General features: G+C 55.7%; 2 protein-coding genes across 9 annotated transcripts; both read left to right on the top strand.

Annotated features, from left to right (window-relative positions):
- Positions 1 to 16,508: 16,508 nt before the first annotated feature.
- On the top strand, positions 16,509 to 22,897 carry LOC141974089 (uncharacterized protein C19orf47-like). Of its 7 annotated transcripts, none has more exons than XM_074933349.1 (7): positions 16,509 to 16,571; positions 17,442 to 17,556; positions 17,965 to 18,086; positions 19,745 to 19,890; positions 20,157 to 20,324; positions 20,915 to 21,286; positions 21,446 to 22,191. In XM_074933349.1, the coding sequence occupies exons 2-7, from the start codon at positions 17,486 to 17,488 to the stop codon at positions 21,590 to 21,592; spliced, it is 1,026 nt and encodes a 341-aa protein (XP_074789450.1). In that variant the 5' UTR covers positions 16,509 to 16,571; positions 17,442 to 17,485; the 3' UTR covers positions 21,593 to 22,191. The 7 variants fall into 7 exon arrangements, with proteins under 7 accessions (XP_074789450.1, XP_074789447.1, XP_074789445.1 ...); XM_074933344.1 differs by having other exon boundaries at positions 16,529 to 16,571; positions 17,825 to 18,090; XM_074933350.1 differs by having other exon boundaries at positions 16,531 to 16,571; positions 17,965 to 18,090; positions 20,254 to 20,324.
- A 177-nt stretch (positions 22,898 to 23,074) lies between these two features.
- Positions 23,075 to 26,615, top strand: LOC141974092 (protein Smaug homolog 2-like). 2 transcript variants are annotated; one of them, XM_074933352.1, is made up of 9 exons: positions 23,075 to 23,246; positions 23,649 to 23,870; positions 23,951 to 24,060; positions 24,168 to 24,254; positions 24,728 to 24,941; positions 25,051 to 25,136; positions 25,237 to 25,361; positions 25,633 to 25,713; positions 25,993 to 26,615. In XM_074933352.1, the coding sequence occupies exons 1-8, from the start codon at positions 23,081 to 23,083 to the stop codon at positions 25,676 to 25,678; spliced, it is 1,056 nt and encodes a 351-aa protein (XP_074789453.1). In that variant the 5' UTR covers positions 23,075 to 23,080; the 3' UTR covers positions 25,679 to 25,713; positions 25,993 to 26,615. The 2 variants fall into 2 exon arrangements, with proteins under 2 accessions (XP_074789453.1, XP_074789454.1); XM_074933353.1 differs by having other exon boundaries at positions 23,951 to 24,070; positions 24,819 to 24,941.
- The last annotated feature ends 243 nt before the right edge of the window (positions 26,616 to 26,858 follow it).

Below are 26,858 nucleotides of genomic sequence, written 5' to 3'. Positions count from 1 at the left end.
GGTGAGGCTGGATGCCAGCCAGTTCCACCAGGAACACTGTGCTTGGTTCCGTGCCCTTGCCTAGACAGGGAAGACTTAAATTCTCAAATCCACCCATTGCTTGCCCAGTTAGTTCCCTTCTTCCAGTGAAGGTGCTGTAAGTAAGTGTGGTGTACTCAACTTCACTGCCTGCTCAGCCTTCCTCAGCCACCCCCGGACACAAGAGATCTTGGTTCGCTGTGCCCATCTAAGGCTTCACTTCAGACCTGAAGGCTGAAGCACTTGCCAAGGCCTTCCTTCTGCAGGCTTCAGGAGCAGCACTTTGACTGAACCGAGCTGAACAAAATATGCACGGAAGCCTTTAACTCTCAGCCGTGCTTTGGGAAACATCTCTTGAAAAATGTGTACCAGAACTGGCTGGGCCAAACTGCAGAATGCCCACACTGCAGCCGGAAACTCCTGAGAAGATAACACCAGCCTCCTAGTCCTTTGCCAAATCACCGGCGGCTGTGCTTGTGGAGGACATGTTTGTACGAGAAATTATGAAAAGTGCACAATGTGGTCTGAAAGAAATAAGCCCTCAAGGGTGCAGCTCTTGTTTTGGGAGAGAAGCTAAAAAAGAGTGGTAGTCTGTAGCATGTATCCTTACTTTTACGGTGTACCTTGGAATATGTGGAGGTTTTGGAAGCTGCTCATTCTTATATGAAGATAGATTCAAAACTTACCCTTCTTAAGTTGTTTATTATTCTTTCCAGTGCTGGGCGGAAAAAAAACAAAGGGAAAGAACATGAAATACCGTCATGTCTAAGCTGGAATCCTCACAGCCAAGGCACACTGGGGACACTCCAAACAGTGTCAAGTATTAAGAAGCAAAGAGGGGTTTCCCCCTTACTGTTTTAAGGTCTTTTTTTCCCCTCACAATACAGAACTAATTCCTACACCTAACCTCAGAGGATTTGAGGCTGAAACAGCACAGTCCAAGCACCTCAGCAGCACTGAATGAAAACGTGCATAGCCCTTACAGGTACGGAGAGTAACAGCACTCCTTCAGAGAGCCCCTCAGCCGTGCATTATGAACCCATATCCAAACGCACGCGTTCTGTGTGGAGAGGAGGGACCTACAGGGAGTAAACGCACTCTCAGGGTAGAGTAATACAACCCTCTTCTCTGCCGCTCCCTGCTCCTGGCATCAGGGTGAATGTCATCCTGCTCACCCATGATTGAGAGGCGGGGAGACAAAACCCCCCCACAAAACAATGGAGGAAAAAAAGGTAGCAGCTGAAGGGTTTCAGAGGGAACACCCTGATATAAAAAGCTATATAAAAGGGGAGAGGGGAGAGGAAAGAGAATCTGAAGATGGCAATTGAGTATCAGCCAGGAGCAGCCCATTTCAAGGAGGGGCAGAGGCACCCCTTCCCTGCTTTCCCAGCCCAGTGGAACATGCAGAGAGAACAGAAACACACGGTCTTACCAGGGCGATGCACACCCAGATGATTAGCCTGGTAACTTCCTAATCCTCGCTGTCTGCTGTTCACAGTAAGAAGCAAAGGGTTGCTCTGGACTCTAGAGTCATATTTGCCCTGCTTGCAGAGTCTCTTTGCATGTGGTAATGCCCACTGGAGCAACAGCGCCCTGGAACGGGAGAGTTACAGCATCTCCATTCCACACAACCCTCAGTCATACACTTAGATTCAAGTATATACTTAACAGCACGAATTAAAAGTCATCTCAGCACTTGCCATGAGTGGCAGCAGCACGGAGAGATTCAGCAGTAAAGAGCACAAACCAAACTGGGAAAGAAAAATGTCTTCAGTAGTGAAGGAAAACAAGTAATGCCACTAATGTGAAAATGGGGAAGGAGGGTAGGTCACACCAAGGGTCCGTGACGGTCCGGCAGGAACGCTAAGGCAGATGCTGCACGGAGCTGAAGGGCTGTGCCAATCCTGCTCACAGTGCCAGGACTGCCAGAGCAGAGGGTTACATCACTGACCATAAACCTGGAAGCAAGGGAATTGTTCCCCTGGAGCTTTTTCCCCGAGCCCTCTCTCTCCAGCCTTTGCTTAAGATTCCATCAGTAGCCGTCATTAGCTTGTCAGTGTATGACCTGCCACCCTCTTTGCCAGGATGCTGAGGTCATCAGGGCTCCATTCTTAGCTGCTCGCAGCTCTCTTTCCTACCCCAGGCCTCCCACTGATAGCATTGCTGGTTGTCCCACTGGTTCTCTCCCCTCGCCCTGGGATTTCTGTCCCTTTCTTGCCATCGTGAGAGGGATTCTGTCAGTCCTTATAATTAACAACCCCAACTCTCTCGACCATAACAGACTCTTGCTTTCACCATCCTAACTGTTCCCCTCCAGCACGTTCAGTGCACTCCAAAAGCCAGCTTTTGCCTCCACAGAACAGTGCCCTGTTTAGACGGCCCAGCTGATTCCTACTGGCTGCCTTAATTTTCCTGTTTTATCTGAAGCACACACTCTCCTTGTAAACTTTCTCTGATCAGAACCCTGTTGAGTTTCACAGGCTTCCAAACGTTACCTCAGTGTTCACAAAACGCTCTACGGTTCAATTACAAATGTGCTCCAGGAGCTGTATCATTCTATAGCACATTGATACAGGCACAGGCTACCAAGAAACCCAGCACTAAATCATTTAGCATGAGTCCAAAGACAACCTGAAAATTGCTATAAGTGGTTAGTCAAAATAGATCCTGAAACAGGAGGAAGGGAAAGAATGTTACAGTGGTCCCTTGCTGAACTCTCAAGCAAAGGAGAGAACTGAAGTTTAACTGTGAAGACAGTATGTGACATTCCTGTTTGTTGATTTTCTTTTAGGACAGTCAGGAGAGAAAGCTGAGGTTTCTTACCCTCTAATTGCGAATCATGACATCTCACTGCCTGAAGAGGAAAGCAAAGCCATCATTCTTTTTCTGACCGTGCCTAACAAAATCCTCAGAAAACGGTGCAGCAGCCCATAAAGGTTTCTCCCAGGGTCTGTCATGCTTAATACCTTCCATTAACTGAAGAAAGCAGTTTTTAACTTTCAAATTGAAAATTTCAGTTTAACTTCCAAGAAGTTAACTGTAGCTTTGTTCACAGAAAAGACATCTCCCTTCTCTTCAGAAGTCTACTGACTTTATGATCCATTTTCCCCCAGAAAGCTTTCAGAGGAAGTCATTCCAGAAAAAAACAAATACAATAGTGAGGTTTTTTTAAAAGATAGGAAAATAAAAGAAACAAAAGCAGGGTTTTGGTCCAAGTTGAGCTAAGTGTGATTTTATCTTTTTACATGGTACATATCCTGCACAAAAGCCATGAGACATGAAAAACCAGAGGGTGGGACAAATTTTAGCTTAAACCGTAACCCCATTATAATCAATCTGCGCTAGATAATTTTCCAACAGGGCAGCATAACACTTGCAATAGCTTCCATACAACCAGCAGCTAGATTTCTTGCTTTTTATTACTTTCCTTCATGCCTCTAGTATGAGAGTGGCTATCCTGACTGATGGGCTGAATCTCTCACCCAGTATCTCCCTTAGAAGCAGGTATTCCAGGCTGCAGTCAGGATGAAGTCATGCAGGATTTCTGATGTCACGAATGGAGATGAAACAATCCCACGTGATCTCTCTGAGGAAATAATTGATGCCCTTTGCAAGCACTGTACTCCTTGGCCACAACACCGGTGAGACACACTCTTGAACTTCTGCCTTTATCAGTGAATCACCTTGTGTCAAAGTGAACTTTCCAAATACCACTTTTTGAAAGCCTCGAGGGCAACTATGACATGATCTTAGAAATTTTAGTCCAATCTCCCCACGTTGACCTTTCTACCTGCTTCATGTTTTACCTTCTTCAGCCACAGCAGAGGTGATGTAGGAGCCCAGAGCTGGACCACTGGCCACACACGTTGCTGCCTGCAGCTCTGTGGGCACGAGGGTACAGTCCCTCTGTGGCACCAATGCACCCGGAGAATTGTCTGAGGTGGTTACTGCATTCCCCTCCTGACGGGCTCATGCTGAGTTTGGTTTCTTCAGCCACCTTTCTCTCTGCTCTGTTTAAATAGAGCCTTCTCCAGGCTGCGCGTTAATGGAACATAACATCTCAGTGCAGTATTTCATCCTCCAAAGGAAAGAGAGGCCGCTTCCACAGAGATCTGAAATCTTATTTTTAGCAAATTAGGAAAGTGTCCACTGTTTTCAGGGGCATTACTCACGACTGTAACAATATATTACTCAGCGCTGGTGCCTACTTGATCTAGAAATAAAAATGAAGAATACTGGACCATTAGAGGTCCTTATACTATTTGATTATCAAATACTAAGGCAGTTAATTTTTCAAAAGTACTATCGATGGCAATACCCATCTACCTCAGCCAGCTCCGGCCTCATCTCTGCAGTTTACCAGCCCAGCCGGCCTCAGCTGGGGGCAGGTGGAGATGGTTTCACTTGTGGGAATCATTAAAAACTTACAGCAGCTCCCCAAACCTAACGCTGTTCCATCAACCTGGGATTACTAGAGTGAAATATATTAATTTAATTGATTGAAACCTCCTGGACAAATGCTTTCCTTTTATATATGACACGTTCTCAGCTGAAAGAAAGGCCTCTTTCTCCCAGGTTAAGGAAACAGAAAATGGTGTTGTGGCCCTTCCTGACTAATAAAGCAGAGAGCGCTTGCCTTCAGCATTCCCGTATTTGTCAGTGAAGCTGCAGTGACACAGTCTAAACGGTGGGAGGGAGGATTTGGGGACGAGCCCGTTGGCAGGTGATTTGTTTCGTGATCTGGTCTGTGCCCCAACTCTCCATCTTTTGGAAGCGAGCAAGCAATTGGGGCATTGGGAGTGAAGCAGACGGCTTTCCTCTGACTTAGCTTATTTTGCAGCTGTTTGCCTTCTTTTGTGCCTTATTCTCTTTTCAGTTTATTCAGTGAGAGAAGTTAGAAATATTAATGCTGGAGGAGTCACGGCCCTGTAGATGTGGCTGTGTCGGTGGCTGACTAATTTCCTTTTGGCATCTTTATCTAAGCACTCAACTGCTGTGTACAACAAATTAAAACTGAAGGATCAGACTTCCTTGGCCGAGATTTTAACGCTGACATTTCAAAAGCAGGCTGCTTGTCCGAAAGCCTGGCAGAGCTCTTCCACGAGAGAAGCTCTGGGCTAACTTTCTGCCGTGTCAGGGGCAGACTAGAAGTATGTTGTTGTCTGGAGAAAATGCCTGACCCAAGGGAGTAAACCTGTTTGTTCTGAACATAGTTATAGGGAGTGTGAGTGACAGTAAATGGTTTGCATGTTAGAATTGTTTTTCTTATTCCTAGCTGACCTCTTGGGACTTCTGAACTGGCGATGGAACACAAACCTGTTGCAGCAGAATTTGAAGCAGCTGATGAAAGTTGATGGTGCTGAAGGGGTTAAGTAACAAGTTCATTTCTTTTAAAATAAATTTGGTATCATAATTTTGCTGAATCCCGTATTTTGTGTTATTCATACCTTTTCTGTTCCCCACGCATCTGCCTCAGCCTCACTGCACGCACGTGCAGATTAAATTGTAGGCAGAGATCTCAGCCTTCGGGATGCTAATGCCTTTCTCCCTGCCCGCAAAGAACGTTTCGCCTGAGTAGTGGTAAAACACATGGAAACGGCCCATTTCTGGAGACTAGGGTGTTTGGGGTTTTTGCCCTTCAGTGAATTTTTATATACAAATACATGAAGGCAAAGCTCTTTTTCTTTGAAGATTAGAACATTGTTACGTGGTGATTTTAAAGGTATTTTTAATACATGGATGTGGATGCAATCCTGCTCTGTGCTACTGATACTTTTTAAAGAAAATTACTTCTGAAAATTCTTAGCTGAGTCAAGTTATTTGCACTTCTCCTCCAACAAACTGTAGAAAAAGTTCCTCTCAGAATAAAGTGACTGTTTTGCTGACAGTGTTTTCTAAATTGCTGTCCTAGAATAAATTTTTAGTCACAGAAACTCCTTGAACCTTTAGATCTGAGGAGTGTGCTGGTTTTTTCTCTCGGCAGATCCCTTTTCTTACCCATTCCTGTCTTAGGAAACCTGTCTGGAAATGAACCACCAGCAACGAGCCCTGGGCGTGTGGGCACTGCAGTGGAGCCCTCACTGATGTTCAGAGGAACCCCCGTTAGAAATGACACCTCTGTGGCACTTGGTCTTACTTATTCTGGCCTTCTCGCCGTGTCTGAAGGGGTTTTTCCCCCCCACTGATCTTTTGATACAGGCCATCGCTGCATTTGTTTCTGCAGCATGAACCCCCTGTGAGCTGTGAAGTCGTTCTAAGCACACCGATGAATTTATCGTAAAGGTTGCAAGGGCTGACTGCTCTAGAGAGAGGGTGGTTGGGATGGGTTAAGGAATAAGTTGCAATTATTCTGTGGAACCTAGGAATTCCGTCCTCTGTGTTAGGTGTGCAGAGAACTGTGACCATCGATTACTGCTTATTTTATTTAAGGCAAAGCTTTGACTTTTCTGGACCTTATTATTCTCACTGGGTGAGTTTATTTCGTGTCACACTTAACTGCCTGTTGGTATCCTTGACTCACTGCGCACTGACTTAGCAGTTCACTGGCTCGTACTGGCAGCTGGTTCAGCTAACAAGTGCCAGTAGAAGGTTCTTTTCATACGCCTGTCCTTTGCCTGTGGTATAATGCCTTTGTACATAGACAGGATGTTCACAAAGGGGGAACAAACACCCGTTTGTGTCCGTGCACAGCTGTGAGGATGGGTGTGTGTGGTGGGGACAGGGAGAAGCGGGGGGTGAGATGCTCAGCATTGAAGAGTGCTTTGAGTCAGCTCGCAGGCTGACATGTGCTTGCCGAAGTCACCCCGGCCCTTGACTGCGCGTGAATGACGTCCCAGGAAAAAACCTCCAGCAATCCCGTGACAGTCGGTGTAACGTGAGTGTACAAGAAGTTTAACTCGGCAACGGGGAAAAAGCCATCCCCTTTTTCCTGTGATGCACCGTCTTGGTTCTGCTCTCGTTCCCCGTCGTTCTTCCCCGTCGCTGGTTTCTTTGTGCGCTTTGCAGTGCTTCAGAGGAATGAGCTCTGCCTCGGTGAGGGCGGTAATCCCGTGTCATTTGCTTTCCCCAGGGAGAGCAGCCCCTCGGGCAGTGAGCTGGCTTCAGCGAGCGCTTGGCGGCCGCCAGCTGCCCCAAACGCGGCAGGACCTGGGTGACAGCGGGGACACCCATCAGAGCGGGTTCACCCGAGGCCGGGACGAAGCTCCTGAGCCCCCGTAAGCACCCACCCGGGCCGTGCTGCCGCAGCACTCGCTCTCCAGCCCCTTCCCTTTCCGAGGCCGGGCGCAGCCGCGCGCCCGGGCCAGGCCCCGCAGAGCCGCGGAGTGTTCGCCCTCCCGCGGCTGGATGCGCCCCGGGCTGAAGTACCGCGGTACCGATCCTCGTGGAGCCGACCCTGCCCGCAAACGGAGCCGCCGTCGCGGCCGGGTTTGCCCCACACCCCCCTCGCCGCCCGCCCTCACCGCGAGAGGAAAATGCTTTTTTTGAGGCAGCGCTCGCATTTAGCCGGGTCCTCCAAGCGAGCGCAGCCCCAACCCAAGGCGAGGCACAAGCGGCTCCTCAGCTCCGTTCTGTGCCGCCGTGCCACGCTTCCTGCGGCTCCGAAAACCCGCCGGGAGCTGCCGACGTTCCCCCGGGGCAGGGGGGGACCGAGGTGCCCCCGCCCCGGTGCGGCCTCACCTTCCGCTTTTTCCTCCGCGGTGGCCGAAGGGTGCGAACAGCCCCTTGGGCTTGGCGCAGCGCTCCAGCGGCCGCCCCCTCCTGCGGCGAGCGGCTGGCGGCGATGAACGTGCCCGCCCGGCCGAGGGCAGCCCCGGCTCCTCGCCCCGTGTCAGCCCGGAGGGACCGCGCCGGCTCCAGTGCCCCCAGCGCTCCCAGTACTCCCCAGTGGCCCCCGGTGCTCCCAGTGCCCCCCTTATGCTCAGGCTGGTGTCCCCCAGTGGCCCCCCCAAGTTCTTCCAGTGGCCCCCGTCCCAGCCCTGCCACCACACGGCCCAGTGCTCCCAGTACCCCCGGTCTGACGGCCCGGTTCAGCTTCGCTGACGCTCCCAGTGCCCCCAGTGTGCTTCAACAGCTCCCGCCGTCCCCCACCCCGTGCCTCCCAGTACTCCCAGTAACACCCCCACAGACACACCCTGCAGCCTGCTCTGCCCGGTTTCACCAGCATTCCTCTAAATCCCCCCAGCATCCCCCATAAACCCAGCACAGTGCCCCCAGTATCCCCAGTAACCCCCAGCATCCCCCTGTACCCCCGCATGGCCTCAGCTCAATGCCCCCAGTTTCCCCAGTAACCCCAGCCCAGTGGCCCCAGCTTCCCCAGTAGCCTCAGCCCAGGGCACCCAGTTACCCCCAGTCCGTCGCTAATTACCACAGACCAAGGAAGCGCTAATTAGCGCGGGCGGGGAGCACCCCAGAAGCGAGGGAAGAGCCCCATGTCACCTAACGCCCGCACCCCCACCCCTCCCGAGAGCCGTTTTTGGAGGGTTTCTCCCCATCTCGGCTCCTGGGGGGGGCAGGATCGGGCCCGCACCCCCCAAGTCCGGGGGGGGTCCCCTAAGTCGGAGGAGGGCTCGATGCCCACCCCTCCCCGTCTAATGCGTTACAAATTATTAATAAAATTGCTAACGAGGTGGGAGGGCAGTCCTGCCAATCACGCAAAACCCTCCAGTTTTGGTTAAAAAAAAGAAAAACCTCCAATTTTGGTAAAATCCCCCCAAAACCCCCTCCAGTTTTGTTAGGAAAAAACTCGCAAACCTTGCCATATTTGGTAAAAGACCCCCACAACCTTCCAATTCTGGTAAAAAAATAAAACCCTCTAACAACGTCCAATTTTGGTTAAACACACACACACAGACAAACAACTCTCCAATTTTGGTGAAAAAACCACCAAACCCTCCAATTTTGGTAACACACACCCCTCGCCCCAAACCCCTTCAAATTCTGGTAGAAAATCCTGTCCCAACAACCCTCCAGTTTTGCTAAAAAAACCCTCCCAAAACATCCACAACCCTCCAATTTTGGAAAAAAAACCCCAACCAAATCCCTCAAATTTTCGTAAAACATCCCCACAACCAAACCTTCCCATTTTGGTTAAAAAACCCCAACAAGATCCTTCAATTTTGGTAAAAACCCAACTAAACCCTCCAGTTTTGGTAAAAACCCCAACAACTCCTCCAGTTTTGGTAAAAAACTCCAGGGAAAGAGGCGGCTGCCGCCCGGGCCCAGTTCGGCGCCGACTTCGTTAGCAGCGCCGCGTTTTTAATTGGGGGGCGGTGCGGGGGGTGAGGGCGGTTCCCATGGGGGAGCCCCCCGCCGGGATCTCACCATTTCCCAACCTTCATAAAACCCCCCAAATAATTGGAAAATTCCCATTTTTTATTCTACTAGTAAAGCAGCCGGAGGCCCCGCTGTACAGAACGCTCCCCGCAGCCCCCACCCCCCAAACCCCCGCACCCTGTCACCGCCGCGGAACGATCAGACGCTGTCGATGTCCCACAGGCAGGTTTAACTCAATTTTTATTTTTTTTTTCCCTCTGTGTGTGTGTGTTCGTTTCGTTGGGGATTTTTGCCATTTTCCAAGCGCTTTTCTGGCCAAATCGTGGCAGTGGCGGCTGCGGGGAGGGGCTGGGGATGTTGTATTTCCTCCCCCCCGCCGCCCACAGCCTTTAGTTTTGGATTTGAAATATAAAACGCGGCGGGTTGGTGTTTTTAATTAATATGAATATAACAGGAGGTGTGACCGTCAGAGCTTCACAGCTTTGCTGACAAAGGCATCACGAGAGTCAGTTGCTGAAGCTGCAGTTGTACAAAACCAGTCGTGACACAGGGGTTGATTTTCAGTTTGTGAAGATGATGGAATATTTGACAGTGACTGGCCACGGAGCAGCTCTCGGTGTCTTGCCCCACAGCGGGGTGAGCAGCTCCAAGTGTTCAGAGATGAAGAGAGAGAGGAGGGCACCCCGGAGTGAAACTTCCAGCAATCCTGGGACAGAAGTTCTGACCCAACAGATGAAAAGAAACACTTGCCATGAAGTTCTGACATTCAGTGACTCGAGACAATCACTGTAAGAATAAGAAAAAATGGAATTTCGCCCTTTTGTCGCTCACCCTGCAGGCAATACAACGCTCTGCTTTCCCAGGCGCATCTCCCAGATTTCTGGAGACTTTGGCCATTTAGCCCAGAGGAACTCTTTTGTGTTTTCTGTGCAACAGACCCCGTTGTATAGAACGAGCCCAGCAAGTACCAGATTACAGATCACTGGGTGATGTTGCCCACAGAAAATGTTGAGACCTCCCCGGGAAGGGTTAATCCACCAACAGCAGGCTGCAGCGTGGTTTTCTCGTTTTACCCCTTTATCTCAAAATTTTGGCATTCTTAATAAGACCTGTGGCCAGCTCAGGTTTTTCCAGTGATTTTTGTTTGGCCTTTCGTGAGGGACAAGGAGGGATTTGCTGTCACTGGATTCCAGCTGCCCTTCTGAGCCGAAGCCTCGCAGGCAGCGCAGGACCCGACGCTAAAACAGTTTGCTTGGAGTTCGTGGCCTAAATCTGCTAAATCCGTGCCTTGGCCAAATTCTGCAGGGTGCCGGGATAAAGTTGCTGCTGGGGGAACCGAGCTGCTGACGCGCAGCCTCAGTTTATCGCGTTGTGACTGAGGCTGTTTCGCTGCTGGACAAAACAAACCTGCCTGCACGGCCGTGGCGTGCCGGCCCGCTGGAATCTCCGCTTTAAGCGTCAAACTGCCTCGGGCTCCTGAACACACCGGGGCTGAGCCAGCGTTGCACTCGCCAAAACTGTCACGGACAGCCACGATTATGGCAAGGAAGCTGCTGTATTTTTAAGGACGCTAAAGCGAGGTTTGTTTTTCTGCTTCCAGATCATCACGCACGTGTTCTGCACTTACCTGGACTCCAGCTGCCGCCTCACCCCGAATATCCCGAGGGCAAAGCCTTTGCTTCCCAACACTTCGTTCAGAGCCCGGATAAACCAGGGACCGGCGCTCACGTTGAGCTGCCCTTGGCCTCCGGGCTCTCGTCAGCACCCTTGAAATCCCCGACGCCTTTGAACCTTTTCATTCCTGTAGAGAGTTTTGTGCAAGACTGGCTAGAAAAGAAGGGCCATAGCCGAACTAACTTGATAAGATTAGAAGAGATAACCTCAGGGACAGGGTGCCTGTGAGAACAAAGAAGCCTTGCAAGAATGTGCAGAACAGGATGTAGATAAGGATTTGAAGCTGATGTTTAACCACAGGAATGAAGTGCATAGCAACCACCGATAAGACTAAATAGCTAACTGACCAATGATGAGCTATAATTTTGTAATATGTATGAGCTTATTAACCACTGTATTTAACCACGATGATAGCTGACAATAAACGAGACTTGCTGATGGCCACCTGGTGTCTGCGTCTCCCTCCTCCGACAAATGGTGACCCCGACGTGATCCTGTCGCTGCAAAAGAAAACAGGGAAGCACGCACCACGGTCGGTGGAGTAGGGTTGGGGCCCGATGCAACCGGGTCGGTGTCAAACGACGGAGGGAAGGCACCCTCAGGAGCTACAAAGGTAGTCCTGGGCCATACGTGCTGCCGGAGCCGGAGAGTTGCAACAGCGCTGACGACATAATGGACAGGCAAGCAGCATATGATTTATTTATATCCCACTTAGAAAAGAGGGGAGTGAAGGAAATAGATTTAAAAAAGGAGCTTCCAGGGTTGTTAGCTTGGGGATATGCGAAAGGCTGTTTTTTGAACCCACATACCGTGCATGAACTTACAGAATGGCGCAAATTAGGAGATATATTATGGGAAGCAGTTTTGGAGGATGATAAGACAGCGAAAAAATTGGGAAAGGTATGGAGAGTAGTGCATAATACGTTGTTGAAACAGGAATCAGAGAAAAGAGCAGCTAAGGAAGCGGTTGAGGCATATAAGAAAAATGCGCAGTATGGGTCGGATGACGAGCCTCGAGCACCTGGCATTTCGCAAGTAGTGATACCTCTCCCTGGGGGGTCTGAGAGCCGCCCAGACATGAGTGGCTTGCCGCCCTCCGCACTTACTCTTGAGGAGATCTCGAAAAGATCTACCTTAACAAAGCCCGCTAATGCCGACGGAAATATCTCGGAGAGAAAGGCTCCCGCGACTCCATCAGAGCCAGAACCTGTCCCTGGGGCGCTTAGCGACCTGTGGGAGGAGATGGTAAAGCAAAGGAGAGAAGCGTGGAGTGCCCTGGCAAAGCATGGGCTAGAAAATGGAGAGGAGGCGGAGGTAGAGGCAGCGAAAGATTGGGCATTTCCCGTGATGTACACTCAGGGGGTGGATCAACAAGGACAGCCGGTGCAATTAGGAACGTATGCGCCACTAGATTGGAAACTGTTAGCACAATTACGGCAGACAGTGAGTCAATTTGGATTTAAGAGTGAGCCGTTAAGCAGATGTTAGATTATTTGTTTGATACACAACTGTTGCTTCCAAATGATTTGCGAAGTATTATAAAGCTGATACTCACACAGCATCAGCAGTTACTATTTAATGCGCACTGGCACGGACGTGTAAATGAGTCCCTAGCCGCTCAGAGGGGGCCAGGAGATCCACTGCATGGGGTTACGATGGAGGAATTGATGGGGGTAGGAAATTACCGGAGAACAGAGGCTCAAATGGTAATGGGCCCAGATAAGGTTCGGGAAGCGATGCGGTTAGTAAGGACTGCTATAGACCAAGTAAAGGATAGTTCAGGCATACCTATGTATATGGGAACTAAGCAAGGACGAGAGGAATCATTTGGGAACTTTATAGATAAAGCTGCTGCAGCAATAGAGAAAGCAGGAGTGCCGGATTATATGCGTGGGGCACTCCTTAAACAGTGTGCTTTGCAAAATAGTAATGAGACCACCAAAAAGGTATTAGCAACACTGGGTGCTAATTGGACCATAGAGGAAGCTCTAGAGAGGATGGCTTTGCAACCAACGGGTTCGCAAGTCTTTTTGGTTAATGCCCTTAAAGAGCTAGGGCTAGTACTACAAAAACAGGCAGAATCGACACAATCTCAAGTGCTTGCAGCTCTTGCTCCTCTCCGTGCTTCCACTGTGGCCCCAGCAACGTCCAGCGACCGCCGGGAAACTCCCAACGGAGCGCGAATGGCAGCCGCGCCCAGACACAAGTCGCTGCCGTGACATCAGCGCCACCTCCTGCCTTCAACCCGCCACAACAGGGAGTTTGGGGCTCGACTTGGCAGCAGTAGTAAAAGTTACCTTGATGACAACGCGACCCACGAAAATTCCTACTGGAATATATGGCCCGATAAAAATTAAAGAACAAGCTTATGGAGGACTGTTATTAGGACGATCTTCAGTTTCTATCTTGGGACTGTTTGTGTTACCTGGCGTGATTGATGCGGATTATAAAGGAGAACTACAAATTATGGCCTATACTCCTTTTCCACCCTTAACGATTGAAGCAGGACAGCGTATTGCGCAATTTATACCGCTTCCACAAATTAGCCGAGGAATACAACCGTTAGAACAGACCCCTCGTGGTGACCGAGGTTTTGGGTCCTCTGGCTTAACAATGCTCACAATGGACTTACATAGCAGACCCAAAAAGAAGATAAAGATAACTTATGCCGGACATACCATTAAACTTTGGGGCCTACTAGATACAGGAGCAGACACCAGCATTATTTCTCCAGAAAGATGGCCAAAGGACTGGCCTGCTAAAGATACATCGGATACAGTCACGGGAGTAGGAGGATTTACCTTAGCTCATGGCCATGGGTGTGAAGATTTTGAAGGGATGTGTTGTATGGATTTAGAGGATAACTCTCGCTCCATACACAAAGAAATCAAACAGCTAATGGAACACTCTCAAAAAATTCAAAAAGACATAGGGGTTTTTGGTTTAGAAGGACTAACAAGTTGGCTTGGCATAGAAGGATGGCTAAAAGGGATAATCCAGAGTTTGTTGTTACTTGTGATAATGGTTGTAATAGGACTGTTAATTTTTAGCTGTGCCTTTTCTTGTATAAAAGGGTTATTTATGAAGGTTGCAAACCAGGCCTGGCTTATGCAAAATAAAAACGGGGGAAATGTAGAGAGTTTTGTGCAAGACTGGCTAGAAAAGAAGGGCCATAGCCGAACTAACTTGATAAGATTAGAAGAGATAACCTCAGGGACAGGGTGCCTGTGAGAACAAAGAAGCCTTGCAAGAATGTGCAGAACAGGATGTAGATAAGGATTTGAAGCTGATGTTTAACCACAGGAATGAAGTGCATAGCAACCACCGATAAGACTAAATAGCTAACTGACCAATGATGAGCTATAATTTTGTAATATGTATGAGCTTATTAACCACTGTATTTAACCACGATGATAGCTGACAATAAACGAGACTTGCTGATGGCCACCTGGTGTCTGCGTCTCCCTCCTCCGACACATTCCCAGACGCTTCGGATGAAAACGTCTTTTGCACCGACCAGAGCAGCATCAACCCGCCCCACTACGAGCTGACCTACGAGCTGATCAGTCCCTGCTCCTCCTTACATCGGGACTCTAAACCATCACATCATACAAAGTCCACCGCAGTTCCCTTGACGTTTCAATGCTCTATTCTGTCAGTGATCAAAAATGCCCAGAAATCCCCACCAGGCAGCGAGTCCTTTCTTGTCTGTGGCTCTGCCCCTGATCACACGGTCTGTTGGGCCGTTTCAGGGCCATCAAGTCACCCGGCTTCAAACAACCCTCTTTTCTTGGCCTGTCTCCCGCAACCGTTCCTCGATGTTCCGTTTAACATTTCCCATTTCTGAGAAGTTAATCTTAGAACCTTTAAAAGCATTAAAGCCAGACGCTTGGATTGTCACCCATTTCTTGTGCCTGTCTCAGTTAAAATATTATAATCAGCTTAAGCATGCCTAAAGGAAAGGTGTCCACCCGTCCGTCCTCACCCAGGATTACCTGGGCGGGGTTTTTGGCCAGCCGTGCTCGGGCTGTGCAGGGGACGAACGAGCAGCACAGCATGGCTCTGTGACTTCAGACTAGCGGAGCACCTGCAGCCTCACAGCAGTTTACTGATTCCGAGTCTCTTCTGCGGAATCACGATGGCCATTGATTGCTTATTTCTAGGATCTCGTTCATGTATAAGAAATCATTAAAAAAGAGAGATTTTCATCTGTTTCCTACCAGTAACAGCCCCGCGGGACGCAGCTCCGAGGAGCGATGCCGAGAGGAACCGAGCAGCGTCGCTGCGTCGTTGGCTGACCCGGGCTGGCTGCGAAAAGGGGTAATTTCAGTTTCATTGCGGGGGGGGAGCGTTTGGCATTCCCGGCGGGGTTTGGGGTGAGATTATTTCAAACGTTTTGCTGCCGAAACGCCGCCGCGTCCAAGCCCCCGGCGGGTTTTCTCTTCCCGGCTCCTCGCCCCCGCGGATCCTGTTCAAAAGCCTTTTGCTGTTTCTGTTCCGCTCTCTGTGGGCGCGGAGCTGAGCTTAACTGACCTGGGGACTAAACCCCCGGCCCCGGGGGCTGGGCCGGCCCTGCCGAGGGCGTGCGGAGCCGCGAGGAAGGGGGCAGCGATCGGGGCGAGGGCAGGAGCCGCGCGGGGCCGGGAGGCCCCAGAGACCCAGCGGGAAAACTCCGGCCTCGGTTTGGGGTCTCGGGGTGTCGCCAGCCCCGGAGCTGCTTGGAGGTGCCGCTGGGCTTCATCCCGGCGTGACGCTGGCACAGAACAAACCCATTTCTCCTGACGTTCCCGGACAGGCGAATCCCCCCCGGGGGCAGCACAGCTGGGACTTTTGGGCTACGGAGAAGGGAACAGAGCCCAAACCCGGCCGGGGCAGAGACGTTCCCGGCCGGCTGACGGGATCGGGGTGTTCCCGTGCCCCAGCCTGTTTGGGGCAGGGAGGGGAAGGGTCTGCTCCTCCCTCCTCCGCCACTGGGGCCGGTACCCCCGGCAGTAGGGCGGGACACCCCAATTCTGGGGCGCAGAGCCCGCCACCCCTCGGGGACCCCACCCTCGCGCCTCAGGGCCCCCCCAGAAAGCGGGTGCTCAGCCCCAAGGTTCCGCTCCCCCCACACCCTGCCCTCTCTGGGGGAGGGCGTTAGCGCTGGGGCCGTTGGGTCTGGAGGGGCATTAAGCTCGCTCTGGCGTCACCCCCCCGGCCCGGCCGGATCGGGGGCTCAGGGCTGATGTTTAGCGCCGGGTTTAGCGCCAGGGGCAGGGGCAGCGGGATCTTCAGGGCTTGTTCAGGGCCAGGGCCATCTTTAGGCCCGGGTTCAGCGCCAGGGACATGTCTCGGGCCAGGTCTGGGCCCCGCGCAAGGCTGCGGCTGCCGGGGGTGCCCGCTGCGCCCCGTCCCCCCCCGTCCCGAGGGCCCCGGCGTCCGCGGCGGCGGCTGCCAACAGCCCGCGGGGGCCCCCCCGGTCCTCCGGCGCTCGAGGGGGCGCCCCTGCCCGTTCCCCTGCCCGCCCTCAGCTGGCGGCGCCGGGTGAGTCCTGGCGGGGCCGTCCCTTGCGGCGCTCCCCGAGGGGGGATTCCGGTGGGGCCGGGCCCGGCGGCGGGAGCGGAGAGGTGAGGGGCAGGGAGGGGGTGTGGGCCGAGGGGCAGGAGGGAGAGGAGAGGCCGTGGGGCGGGAGGAGCGGGCAGGGCTGCGGGCAGGGGGGCGGCAGCAGCCCCGGGCCTGCCTGCCGGCCCTCAGAGGGGCCGCCCCGCCGCTCTCTCCCCGCAGGCTGCTCCCGGCCCCGCCGCCCGGCCCCGCGGCCGCTGGCTCCTGCGCCACGGGCTCCGGCACGGTGGGGAAGGGACGTTTCCCTCTCTGCCCTGCCGCCCTCCTCCCCCTCCGCCGCCCAAAATGGCCCCGAGTTGCTCTCAGCCCCCCAGCTTGGGTATTTTCCTCCGGGAGACCGTCCCCTCCCCGCCCCCGCCAGCCCGGGAGCCGTTTTCCTCCCCATCCCGCTAACGGCACGGCGACAGCTGCGGAGGCCCGGAATGAGCCTCTCGGCCGGTGCCCGCCCAAAGCCAGGCGGCCGCCCACCCCCTCTTCCGTGGCCACCTCGTTTTCCCTTTTCTGGGGCTTTTTTTCAGCGACATCCGAACGGATGCAGTTTTTCCCGGAAGCCGGGGTGCCCCCAGGCCGGCCGTCGCGTTTGTGGATAACAGGCGAGGGGGCACCTTTACACCGCGTCACGGTGGGGAAAACGGCACCGAAAGATCCCCCTCCCGAGGGGGAAGGAAGGACTTAACTCGTTATCCCGCTCCTTAATTAGTGACATGAGTTGCTCGCCTGCGCTGAGCTTCCCCATCATTATCAGAGTTGTTTCTAGGAGGGTGGTGGTGTCCCAACCTGTGCTGTGGCTATCGTGGTGCCCCTCACTCTGGGCCTAATTAACAGAGCTCGTAACGAGGGTAGACCTCGTTAAGCCAGGTCTTTCCTCGCTGCAGGATCCAAAAGAACATGTTGGTGGATCTGAACAAGGAGATGATGAATGAAGTGGGCATCAGAGAGGTGGGAGACATCGTCACCATCCTCAGACATGCCAAAGTCGTGTGCAGGCAGGTACGGGGAAGTCTTGCCGGCTCGTTCAGCAGCAGAGTTTTGCCTCGAGCCTTCTTGTTCGCCTCCCCACAGCCTGAGGGGGGAGAACCCTTCCCCGTGGTTTTTTCCTCCGGGAAATGCGCAAGGCGGCCACCGAAGGGCTCTGCCCCAGCTCCCCCGACGTTCAAGCCGAGCTGCGCCGCAGCGCCGGTAGCGCTGAGTGCGGGGGGGAGGTTTCTGGGAGGTGAAATCCCCTTGCACGATTAACGTAATTCCCTTCCAAAGGAAGGGCTCAGAGGATGGCTGCCCTCCGCGCGCTCCCGGGGGAAGGACCCCTCCTGAATTCAGCTGACGAGATGGACGCTTGTCCCGCTCGCCCAAGCCCCCGCGGTCCCAGAGCTCGCCCTCACTGCGCTGCCCCCCTTGCAGCCGCCAGCCGGACGATCGCCGCCAGCCTGAGCAGAGACTCGCCTCCCGCCGCCCCGCTCCCGCAGCGGCCCCACGCCTCCTCGATCTCCGTCCCCGTCTCCAACGCACCGGCCGCCGCGAAGGCAGGTAGGGAGGGGCGACGGATCCCGGCGGGAGAAACGGCACAAGCTGCTTTTTGCTTTGTGTTTCCTGCTCAGGGGCCCCCCAGTCAAATTTTAACAGCCCCTTTGGGTCCGGCGGTGGGTTTGTGAGCCAAGCACGCAGCACCCTTGTCTCTGAAATGGAGAGACAGGGATTTGAGGGGTGGTCCCCTCAGCGGGCGAGGCCTCGGCTGCCTGGCTGCGCTCCAGCAAGGTGTCTGGGGGCAGAGTCCCTCAGTGGTCCCTACTGGGACCGGTAGGATTTAACAGCTTTGCTGCCCAAACAAAGAAATAGACTGGAACAGCAAATCTTTGTACTGTTAAGCAGGTATTCCTGGTTAGTGGCACTGGGATCGCCCCGGGGATTGTCCACCATGAGGCCTCCCAGAAATTAGTAAGGGGCATCGGTTTATATGCACACAGATCATGCATATTCATTAGCTTTCCTGGAAGGGATGTTTTATGATAATGAGTGCCCAGAATTCATTCACATAGTCCGAACATGTGTAGGGAAAACAGGGTGGGGGTCTTTGGTAGTCGAGGGAAGAAGTAAGTAGTCTTCTTCACGGTGTTTGAAGTCAAGTCCAGGTGTGTCCTTCCTAAATCAGCAGAATCACCCTCCCTAGAACAGGGTCTCTGTGTCTCTTTGTTCGAGCCCCCTTATCTTAGTTTGCCCATTCTAGGAGTTGCGCAGGTGTCCACTGAAGGCCTTGAGTCTGCTCTCAGGGATTTCCGTAGGGAGCCTAACGAGCGTCTCAACCTTACCTCAACAGACCTAAACCTAAACCTTACCTAAAGGGACCTCGGGAAGCAGCTGAGGAGAAACTTGACTTGAGAACCAAACGAAGCAAAGCACAAGCCAAGCTTTCATATATCACATCCCAGTTTAGTCTTAATAACTGTCAGAAATTCATTTGTTTGAGCCCTGTCAGTGGGGACACGGAGAGTGGGATCAAGTGCACCCGCAGCCAGTTTGGGGGTGACCTCAAGCTGAGCGGGGCAGGTTGATGCTCCAGAGAGAAGGGATCCCAGGCGAGCGGGGCCAGGGGAGGCTGTGAGGGGGACTGGGGGGGCTGGAGCACCTCCCGTACCAGCACAGGCTGAGAGAGCCGGGGTGGTTCAGCCTGGAGAGGAGGCGGCTCGGGCCAGAGCTTAAAGCAGCCTTTGCATGTTTGCAGGGGGCTGCAGGACAGGGCGGGGGGGCTTTTTATCAGAGGGTGCAGAGACAGGCCGAGGGAGAGCGGTGTGAAAGTGGAAGAGGGGAGTTTTCCATCAGAAACTCTTGCCGGGGAGGTTGGTGGGACACAGAACGGGCTGCCCGGAGCAGCTGTGGGTGCCCCCGCCCAGGCTGGACAGCAGAGGGAGCAGCCTGGTCGAGTGGGAGCCGTCCCTGCCCACGGTAGGGGGTGGGTGGTCTTTAAGGTCCCTTCCACCCAAAGGATTCTGTGATTTTGCGGCTGGGGGCAGCTAGAGGCGGGGGGAGGGTGTTTACAGAGCCCGGTGCTGGGGGAGCTCTGTTGGTGCCAGGCTCAGAGCTCACTCCAGCCCAGGATGGTGCCCAAGCGCTCGTAAAACCCTCCCACATCCCTGAGGCTCCTTGCGACGAGAGCTCTCGATTCGCTTTTCCTTCGTCCCCCCAGGATTATGCGACACGGCAGGAGAACGTCCAACGGTCCCGGTAAAACGCCGGCGGGTGACGGCGGAAATGGAAGGGAAATACATCATCAACGTGCCCGGGGCACCACGCCGAGGACGAAGAAAATCCCGCAACAGCAAGCGGCTAAAGGTACCAGCCTTTGGGGGGGTTGATGTTCATTTTCCCTTCCAGAAGCCCAGCTGAGCCCCAAATTAGCCTGTCGTTACGAATCCCGTGAGGATTTTCGCATCCAGAGAGCGACTGGGCAGCAGTTGTGTTATGCCAAGGAGATATTAACTGACCACAAGCTGTAAAGGCTCCACTCGCGCCCGTTTAAGCCTTAGGAAGGAGGGGACGGGTGGCCATCTGCACGCTTTTGACAAGTGAATTTTATTTTGCCGGTGCCCCAATGGTAGGACGGGGCTGAAAAGCCGCGAGCCCTCGGCGCTGACCCGGCACAGCTTCATTTTCCAGGGAAACCTCCAAAACCCCACGTTCTCCTGAAAACTGCAGGTCTGCAGAGGACATCTGTCTTCGACCGGCTGGGAGCCGAGGCGAAAGCGGACACGGCCACAGGAGGGAAGGTGAGAGGACGTGGGTTTTCAGCTGCGGCTCCGTGTAGCCGTCGCTCTCGGCAGCTGGGCCAAACCCCACCGGGATCCCGGCATCAGGGTCCTCTCCCCCAGGATTATATCGGGATTTGCAGCCTCCCGCTCGCCGCGGAAGGGCTGAAGGAGCCTTGAAATAACGGGGCAATGGTGGGGAACCCCTGGGAAGAGCAGGAGGGAGCCACCAAAGGCAAGTGGATCCCCAATCCCTGGGTGATCCTCATCTGCACTGCTATTTTGACCCCTTTAATGTGGGGGCGATACAGGAGGTTTTTTCTCTCCTCTGGAGGCAAAAAGCTCAGCACGGAAGTCTTGGGGGTGTAAAACAAGTTGCAGACTCAGCCCCTCGAGACAAATCCGAGGGAATATGATGTTATGGGTGATGCAGAGACCTGCTTTATAGCCTAGTCATTAATTGCCGCAGGCAGCATTTTGCATCGTTACATCCCAGGAGGGCTGGTATCCATCTGGTCTCCATCCCAGGGGCAGAATTCGGGGGGCAGAGGGGCAGGGGAGGGTAAATGGGGGTGCAGGTGCTGACGGGCTCCTCTCACCTTGTCTCCCAGCCCGCGGGGGTCTTCAGCAGACTGGGCGATGCCTTGGGGACCGATGGGGACAAAGCCACCGAGAGCGATGACGACTGCTCCGTGCTCCAGTACGCTGGCGTCCTAAAAAAACTCGCCAAACCTCCCCCTGAGGAAAGCTCTGAGCCGGGAGGGACCGTCAAGGCGAAAGCCACCAGTTCGGAAACCAAACCGGTCCCCGTCACCGTAGCCACCCATCGACCGGGTCGCAGGAACGCCGCCGGTAGCCGTACGGCAACAAAACCGTCACTGGCGGCGTCTAAAATCGGCGGCGGCAGCGTTGTGGCAGTGCCGGTCGAAGCGCGGGGTGGTGACGGCACCAGCACGAAGGATAAAAGCGAACCCGAATTTTGGGTGAGAGTCAGAAGGACTTGGGGTCCCTGGTGCCCCAGATCATGGGTGCTGGGGGGTCCCTGGTGCCCCAGGTAACAGGTACTTGGGGGGTGGACTCTTGGGTTCCCCCCAGCCAGAGGGGGCTCGGGGGGGCTGACGGAGCCGCCGGGGCCCTGGCAGGCAGCCGCACGCCGCACTACGGCTCGCAGACGCCGCTGCCCGACGGCAGCCGCACGCCCGCCCAGAGCGGCGCCTGGGACCCCAACAGCCCCAACACCCCCTCCGGGTAGGTCCGGGGGTCCCCCCGTTTACCGGTGTTGCCTTTAGGGTAAGAGCTCACTTGGTAAGAGAGAAATCCCCTTGCGTTCTGGCCGGTCCTCAGAGATCAGAGGGGCGAGGGGCGGCTGGACTTGTCCCTTAATAGGTGTGACATGAAATTGGTATTAATATACCAGTCGGGACTGGGACCCTGATCCGAGCCAGCCCCAGCGGGCACTCAGGAGAAACAGTCAGATTCACGGATAGCACGGTTTGTTTTCATGCAGCGTTGACAGGTTCCCTGAGGCTGCCTACGATAAACGCACAAGCTGCAGGTTGGCTCTAGAGCACTACAGCAACCGAGAAAACCCAACCCGGAACGATTGCAGTCCCACACACACAGTTCCCGCGGATGCACTGGGCGTAGCCCCCTCTGGGGGGGCGAGAGCACGAACCCGTGGGTCTGTCCCTCCGCTTTGGTGTCGGGTGGTCGTCCCTCCAAGTTGGGTGCAGGCTTGGGGGGCTATTTGTGGTGGTAGGTCGGGGTGAGCGGGTGGGGCTGGAGTCCAATCAACATTCTGTCAATACTGACCCAGTTTCGTGGTGCCAAGGGGCACGGCGGGCTTCTGTGGGAAAAGGAGGGAGGACGGGAAGCAAGATGGACTTGGTACAGTGGGTGCAGGAGAGAAGGGAGGGTGAGCACAGAGTTGGCAGGTTGCCACAAAAAAATCATGTTTCGAAGGAACCCAGCAGAACAGGAGATAAAAAAACTGAGTAAAAGCCTGGCTGGCTGGCCGGGCCCAAAGAGCTGTGGGGAAGGGAGTTAACTCCAGTTTACCACCAGTGGCGTCCCCCAGGGCTGGGTGTTGGGGCCGCTCCTGTTTAACACCTTCACTGATGAGCTGGACGAGGGGCTCGAGTGCCCCCGCGGTCAGTTTGCAGGTGACACCCAGCCGGGTGGGGGTGTTGGTCTCTCGAGGGTGGGGAGGCTCTGCAGAGAGACCTGGCCAGGCTGGAGCCATGGGCTGAGCCCAGCTGGGGGAGTTTCACCGAGGGCAAATGCCGGGGGCTGCCCTTGGGCCACAACAGCCCCAGCAGGGCTACAGCCTGGGGGAGGAGTGGCTGGAGAGCTGCCGGTCAGAGAGGGACTGGGGGGGTTGAGAATCAGTCGATCAATCCATCGGGGTTTAGCCCCGCGTTCCCCCCACCTCCCCACACGATTGCACAGGGACGCAGCCTCAGTCTCCTCCCTGTCCCCTTTCTTTTGCTGCAGGTGGCATCAGCCCGTGGCCGCAGGAGCCGGCCGAGGCAGGAGTAGCTCTCTCTGGCCCCCCGCCCCCTCCTGCGCCCTGGCAGCACCAACGTCAAGGCCAGCGACATGAAACAGTCACTTTTATCTTGGCGTCCGGGATCAAGAACAAGCTCTGCCTGTAGGAGAGCCAGCCCCTCTGCGAGGCTCTCAGACATACCCTGCCACCCCCCGGGACGGCCGCAGAGCCTTGGCTCTCCGGCTGCGCCAGTAAGGAGCGTTTGCCCGGTGCCAGCGGCGACCCCCCGATGGAGCCTTCGTGCCCCGATGCTGCTCGAGGGCCACCACCTCCTCTCGAGGGGCCCGAAGATGCAGCCACCGAGTCGGGGCCGTCCCGGTCCGCGGCGGCTCCTGAGGAGAACAGGCACCCGCCCTTGTGCCCCCCCACCAGCAGCAGCGGGCCGGGGGGAGCAGGTGAGTGGGGCCGGCGGGGGGGCGGGAAGGGCTCTGGGAGGAAATTGAGAGGACAGAGGGGGCGGGAAGGGGTCTGGGGGGGAATTGAGAGGACAGAGGGGGCGGGAAGGGGTCTGGGGGGGAATTGAGAGGACAGAGGGGGCGGGAAGGGGTCTGGGGGGGGGCACATTAAGGGCTGAGAAGGGACATTGAGGGTGAGGAGGGGTGGGAGGGGGGACAGGGAGGGGCCTGGGGGGGATGGGGGTTGAGGATGGGCAGGACGGGTTGTGGGGGAAATGGAGGGGACAGGCAGAACTTGGGGAGACATTAAGGGGACCCAGGTTGCCAGGAGGACTTGTCAGGGGGGTGTCCTGCAGAGGGGACCCTTGCCCACCACCTGACCCCCCCCTCCTCTCCCCCCAGCTCTGCCCTCCCAGCTGCACCCCAGCCCGCTGGAGCCCTCCCTCTCGCTGGTGCCCGGCAGTGCCCAGGGAGGGGGACCCGAATGGGTGCCCCCCCCACCACCTTTTGGGGACCACACCCCCCCGTCCTCCCAAAGCAGCATGGCTTCTTCAGGCAGTGAACAGACCAAGAAGCTGGCCGGCGGCCGCAACACCTGCAAGGAGGAGGGCAGCGGCATGAAAGGTGGGGTTTGGGGGGTCGTTTGGGGGTGGGGGGGCTCATAGGGACCTGTCACCCCATGTCACACTCCTGTCCCCCCCAAGATGTCCCCTCCTGGCTGGAGAGCCTGGGGCTGCAGGAATACACGGCGCTTTTCTCCCAAATGACATATGAGGAGATGATGTCGCTGACGGAGCATCACCTCGAGTCGCAGGTGACACAGGGTGTGTCCCCCCCCCTCCATGTCCCCCAATGAAAGGGGAGACACGGTCCCCCCCTCTCCGGTCACTGACCCTGCTTGTCCCCTCCTTGTCCCCGCAGAATGTCCCCAGGGGCGCGCGGCAGAGGATCCTCCTCAGCATCCAGAAGCTGCGGGAGCGGCCGAGCATCTTCAAGGCGCTGGAGAAAGTAGGACGGTGACAGGGTGGCCCTCGGGTCCCTTGGGGTGGCCCCAGGATGGCCCTCATGTCCCTTGGGGTGGCCTCGTGGAGGCCCTCAGGTCCTCAGAGGTGACCCCAGGGTGGCCCATGTCCCCTTCTGCAGCCCAAGGGATGGCACAGGGTGTCCCTGCTCTCCCTCATGTCCCCAGAGGTGGCACAGGGTGTCCCCAGTGTCCCAAAGCCCCACAGGTGGCAACGGGTGTCCCCGAGGGTGGCATAGAGTGTCTCCCATGTCCGTCATGTCCCCAGAGATGGGACAGGGTGTCCCCCACATCCCTGACACCCCTCCCCGTGTCCCCAGCAGTGGCACAAGATGTCCCTGGTCACCCCTCCCTGTGTCCCCAAGACTGGGGGTGGGGGGGTTGGGGTGTGTGTCCTTGATCTCCCCCTCAGTCCCCACGTTCCCCCCCTCTCCTTGACACTTCCCCCCACTGTCCACAGCGCATCCTATGGGGGGGCAGCCTGTGGCCGGTGCTTCAGGAGCTCCGACAGATCATAGTGACCCCCATTAAAGCCTTTCGCCCCCCCCCAGCCGCTCCCCACCCAGACGACACCTCCGACAGGGCCCCCCCGGGGGCCACCAACGCCAAAGACCCCACAGCCCCTGTCCCTGACGGGGACATCCCGGGGCAGTTCACCCGTGTCATGGGCAAAGGTGAGATACACCCCCCACACCACAATTCCTTTTTTTGGGGGGTCCCATGGCTCTGGGGAGGGGGGAATCAGGGTGTCTGGGTCCCTCCCTGACCCCCGACCCCCCCCAGTCTGCGCCCAGCTCCTGGAGTCACGGCCATACAAGAAGTACATCACCAGTTACCTCCAGCTCCTGGAGCAGTGCCTGAGCCACGAGGTATGGGAAGGGCTGTGGGGACTTTGGGGGGCCTGTAGGGCTTGGGGGGGGGGGCTATAGGGCTGTGTGACCCCCCCCATGTGCCCCCTTCCCCCCCCAGGCGTTCACAGAGACACAGAAGAAGAGGCTCCGCTGCTGCGGGGGAAAGGTCCAGTGGCTGCTCCGCACCTTCCCACTCGGTGCCGATCAACAGCTCGCCCCAGGCCCTGCTCGCCCTCCCCCAGGGTACGTCTTGGGGGGGGACACGGGCCCCCCCAAACCTTGGCGGGGGGGAAGACAAAACCTTGGTGTACCCCCTGAGTGGGGGGAGGAACCTGTGCTCCCCCCCTCCCCTCCGCACCCCCCATCCCACTAGGGCGGGGGAAGATGTTCTGGTCGTGGTGTGGGAGGTTTGGGGGGTTCAGAGTGCCTGGTCCCCTCCCTAGGAGGGTTGGGGGGGTCGGGTACAAATCTTGGGGCCCCCCCTTACCCCAGTTTCTGTTCCGCCCCCCCTCAGAGCGTCCCCTCCCCGGCACGGACCTGGAGATCAGCCCCACGCCTGAGTCGCTGTTCAGCATGGTGGAGCAAGTGCTGGGCGGTGAGGGGGGTTCGGGGGGGCAAAGGGACGTGAGAGGGGTCCGGGGACGTGGGGGGGGTCCAGGGACAGGGTGGGGGCACGGGGGGAGACAGAGCCATGGCAGGAGGGAGTATGGGGGGGACATACATGGGGACAGGGTGAATTTGGGGACACGGGGGAGGATGGGGAGCACGGGGGGGGGGGCGCTGGGGGGGGCAGGAAGGGATTTGGGGGAGGGGAGGGGTGTAAGGGGATGTGGCCCCCCCCAAGTACCCTCTGACACCCCCCATCCCCCCGCAGATGGCTCAGACAAGACCTCACCATCTGATGGCGCCGCCCCCCCTCCCCAAATAGGGGGGTCCCCCATGACCCCTCCCCCCATGACCCCTCCCCCACTCCACGGGGGGGTGTCACCCCCTCCATGACCAGTCTCGCTCGGTTCCTCCACCCCCCCCACCCCCAAAATAAGCGGCGGGGAGGGGCGGTGGGGATTAACACAGACACCCCCTGCCCCCCCTTTACCCCCTCTCCCCCATTTTTGTCGGTTTTCACCATTTTTAACAATCCCAAATCTTTGCGGTTTTGATGGGTTTTTCAGTTTTTATTCCTTTTCTCTTCATTACTGTATCAGTACCCCAAATGATATTAACGTATATTAATACGCATTAATAATATCATTATTATTTACAGCCCAAACTGAGGGACACGGCGATGCCCCCCCTTCCCTCCCCTCCCCCAGGGTGGGGATGCCCCAGGACCCCTCCCCCGTCGGTACAGCCCCCCGCCCCCCCTTTGTACCCGCAGCGCCGCGGCCCTTTGCGATAGAAAACGTTATTTTAGACACAAGTTGTTAGGAATAACTTTAGTTCCGGCTGTGGCTACTAACCCTGACTACGTTATTAAAGAGAAAACCAGAAACACCCCCCAAAGTGCCTGGTTTTTCCCCAAAACGGGGAGGGGGGACACGCCGCTCTGTCGCTGGAGGAGTCGGAGGCGTCGCTGGGGCTCTCGTCGTCCTCCGAGGCCTCGCTGGGGTCAGGCGGGGGCTGTGCGGGGTCCCCCCCTCGCTGCCCCCCCCCGGACTCTTCCTCCTCTTCCTCCCCCTCCTCCTCGTCGCTGTTGCTGCCCAAAATCTCCCCCTGGTCACGAGCGGCCCGGGCGGTGTC

The sequence above is a fragment of the Athene noctua genome, unplaced genomic scaffold, assembly GCF_965140245.1.
Source record: "Athene noctua unplaced genomic scaffold, bAthNoc1.hap1.1 HAP1_HAP1_scaffold_31, whole genome shotgun sequence".
In the NCBI taxonomy this organism is placed as follows: domain Eukaryota; kingdom Metazoa; phylum Chordata; class Aves; order Strigiformes; family Strigidae; genus Athene; species Athene noctua.
The sequence above is the reverse complement of the archived record's forward strand: the minus strand, read 5'-3'. Positions and strand labels throughout refer to the sequence as shown.

Bases quoted from the DNA above. Each gene is read 5' to 3' on its own strand.
- LOC141974089 (XM_074933344.1), top strand. From the start codon at position 17,486: ATGAAGTGGGCATCAGAGAGGTGGGAGACATCGTCACCATCCTCAGAC. The intron at 17,557-17,824 runs GTACGGGGAAGT...TTCCAAAGGAAG, and splicing joins CCAAAGTCGTGTGCAGGCAG to GGCTCAGAGGATGGCTGCCC. The intron at 18,091-19,744 runs GTAGGGAGGGGC...TCGTCCCCCCAG, and splicing joins ACCGGCCGCCGCGAAGGCAG to GATTATGCGACACGGCAGGA.
- LOC141974092 (XM_074933352.1), top strand. From the start codon at position 23,081: ATGGAGCCTTCGTGCCCCGATGCTGCTCGAGGGCCACCACCTCCTCTC. The intron at 23,871-23,950 runs GTGGGGTTTGGG...GTCCCCCCCAAG, and splicing joins GGAGGGCAGCGGCATGAAAG to ATGTCCCCTCCTGGCTGGAG. The intron at 25,362-25,632 runs GTACGTCTTGGG...GCCCCCCCTCAG, and splicing joins CCTGCTCGCCCTCCCCCAGG to AGCGTCCCCTCCCCGGCACG.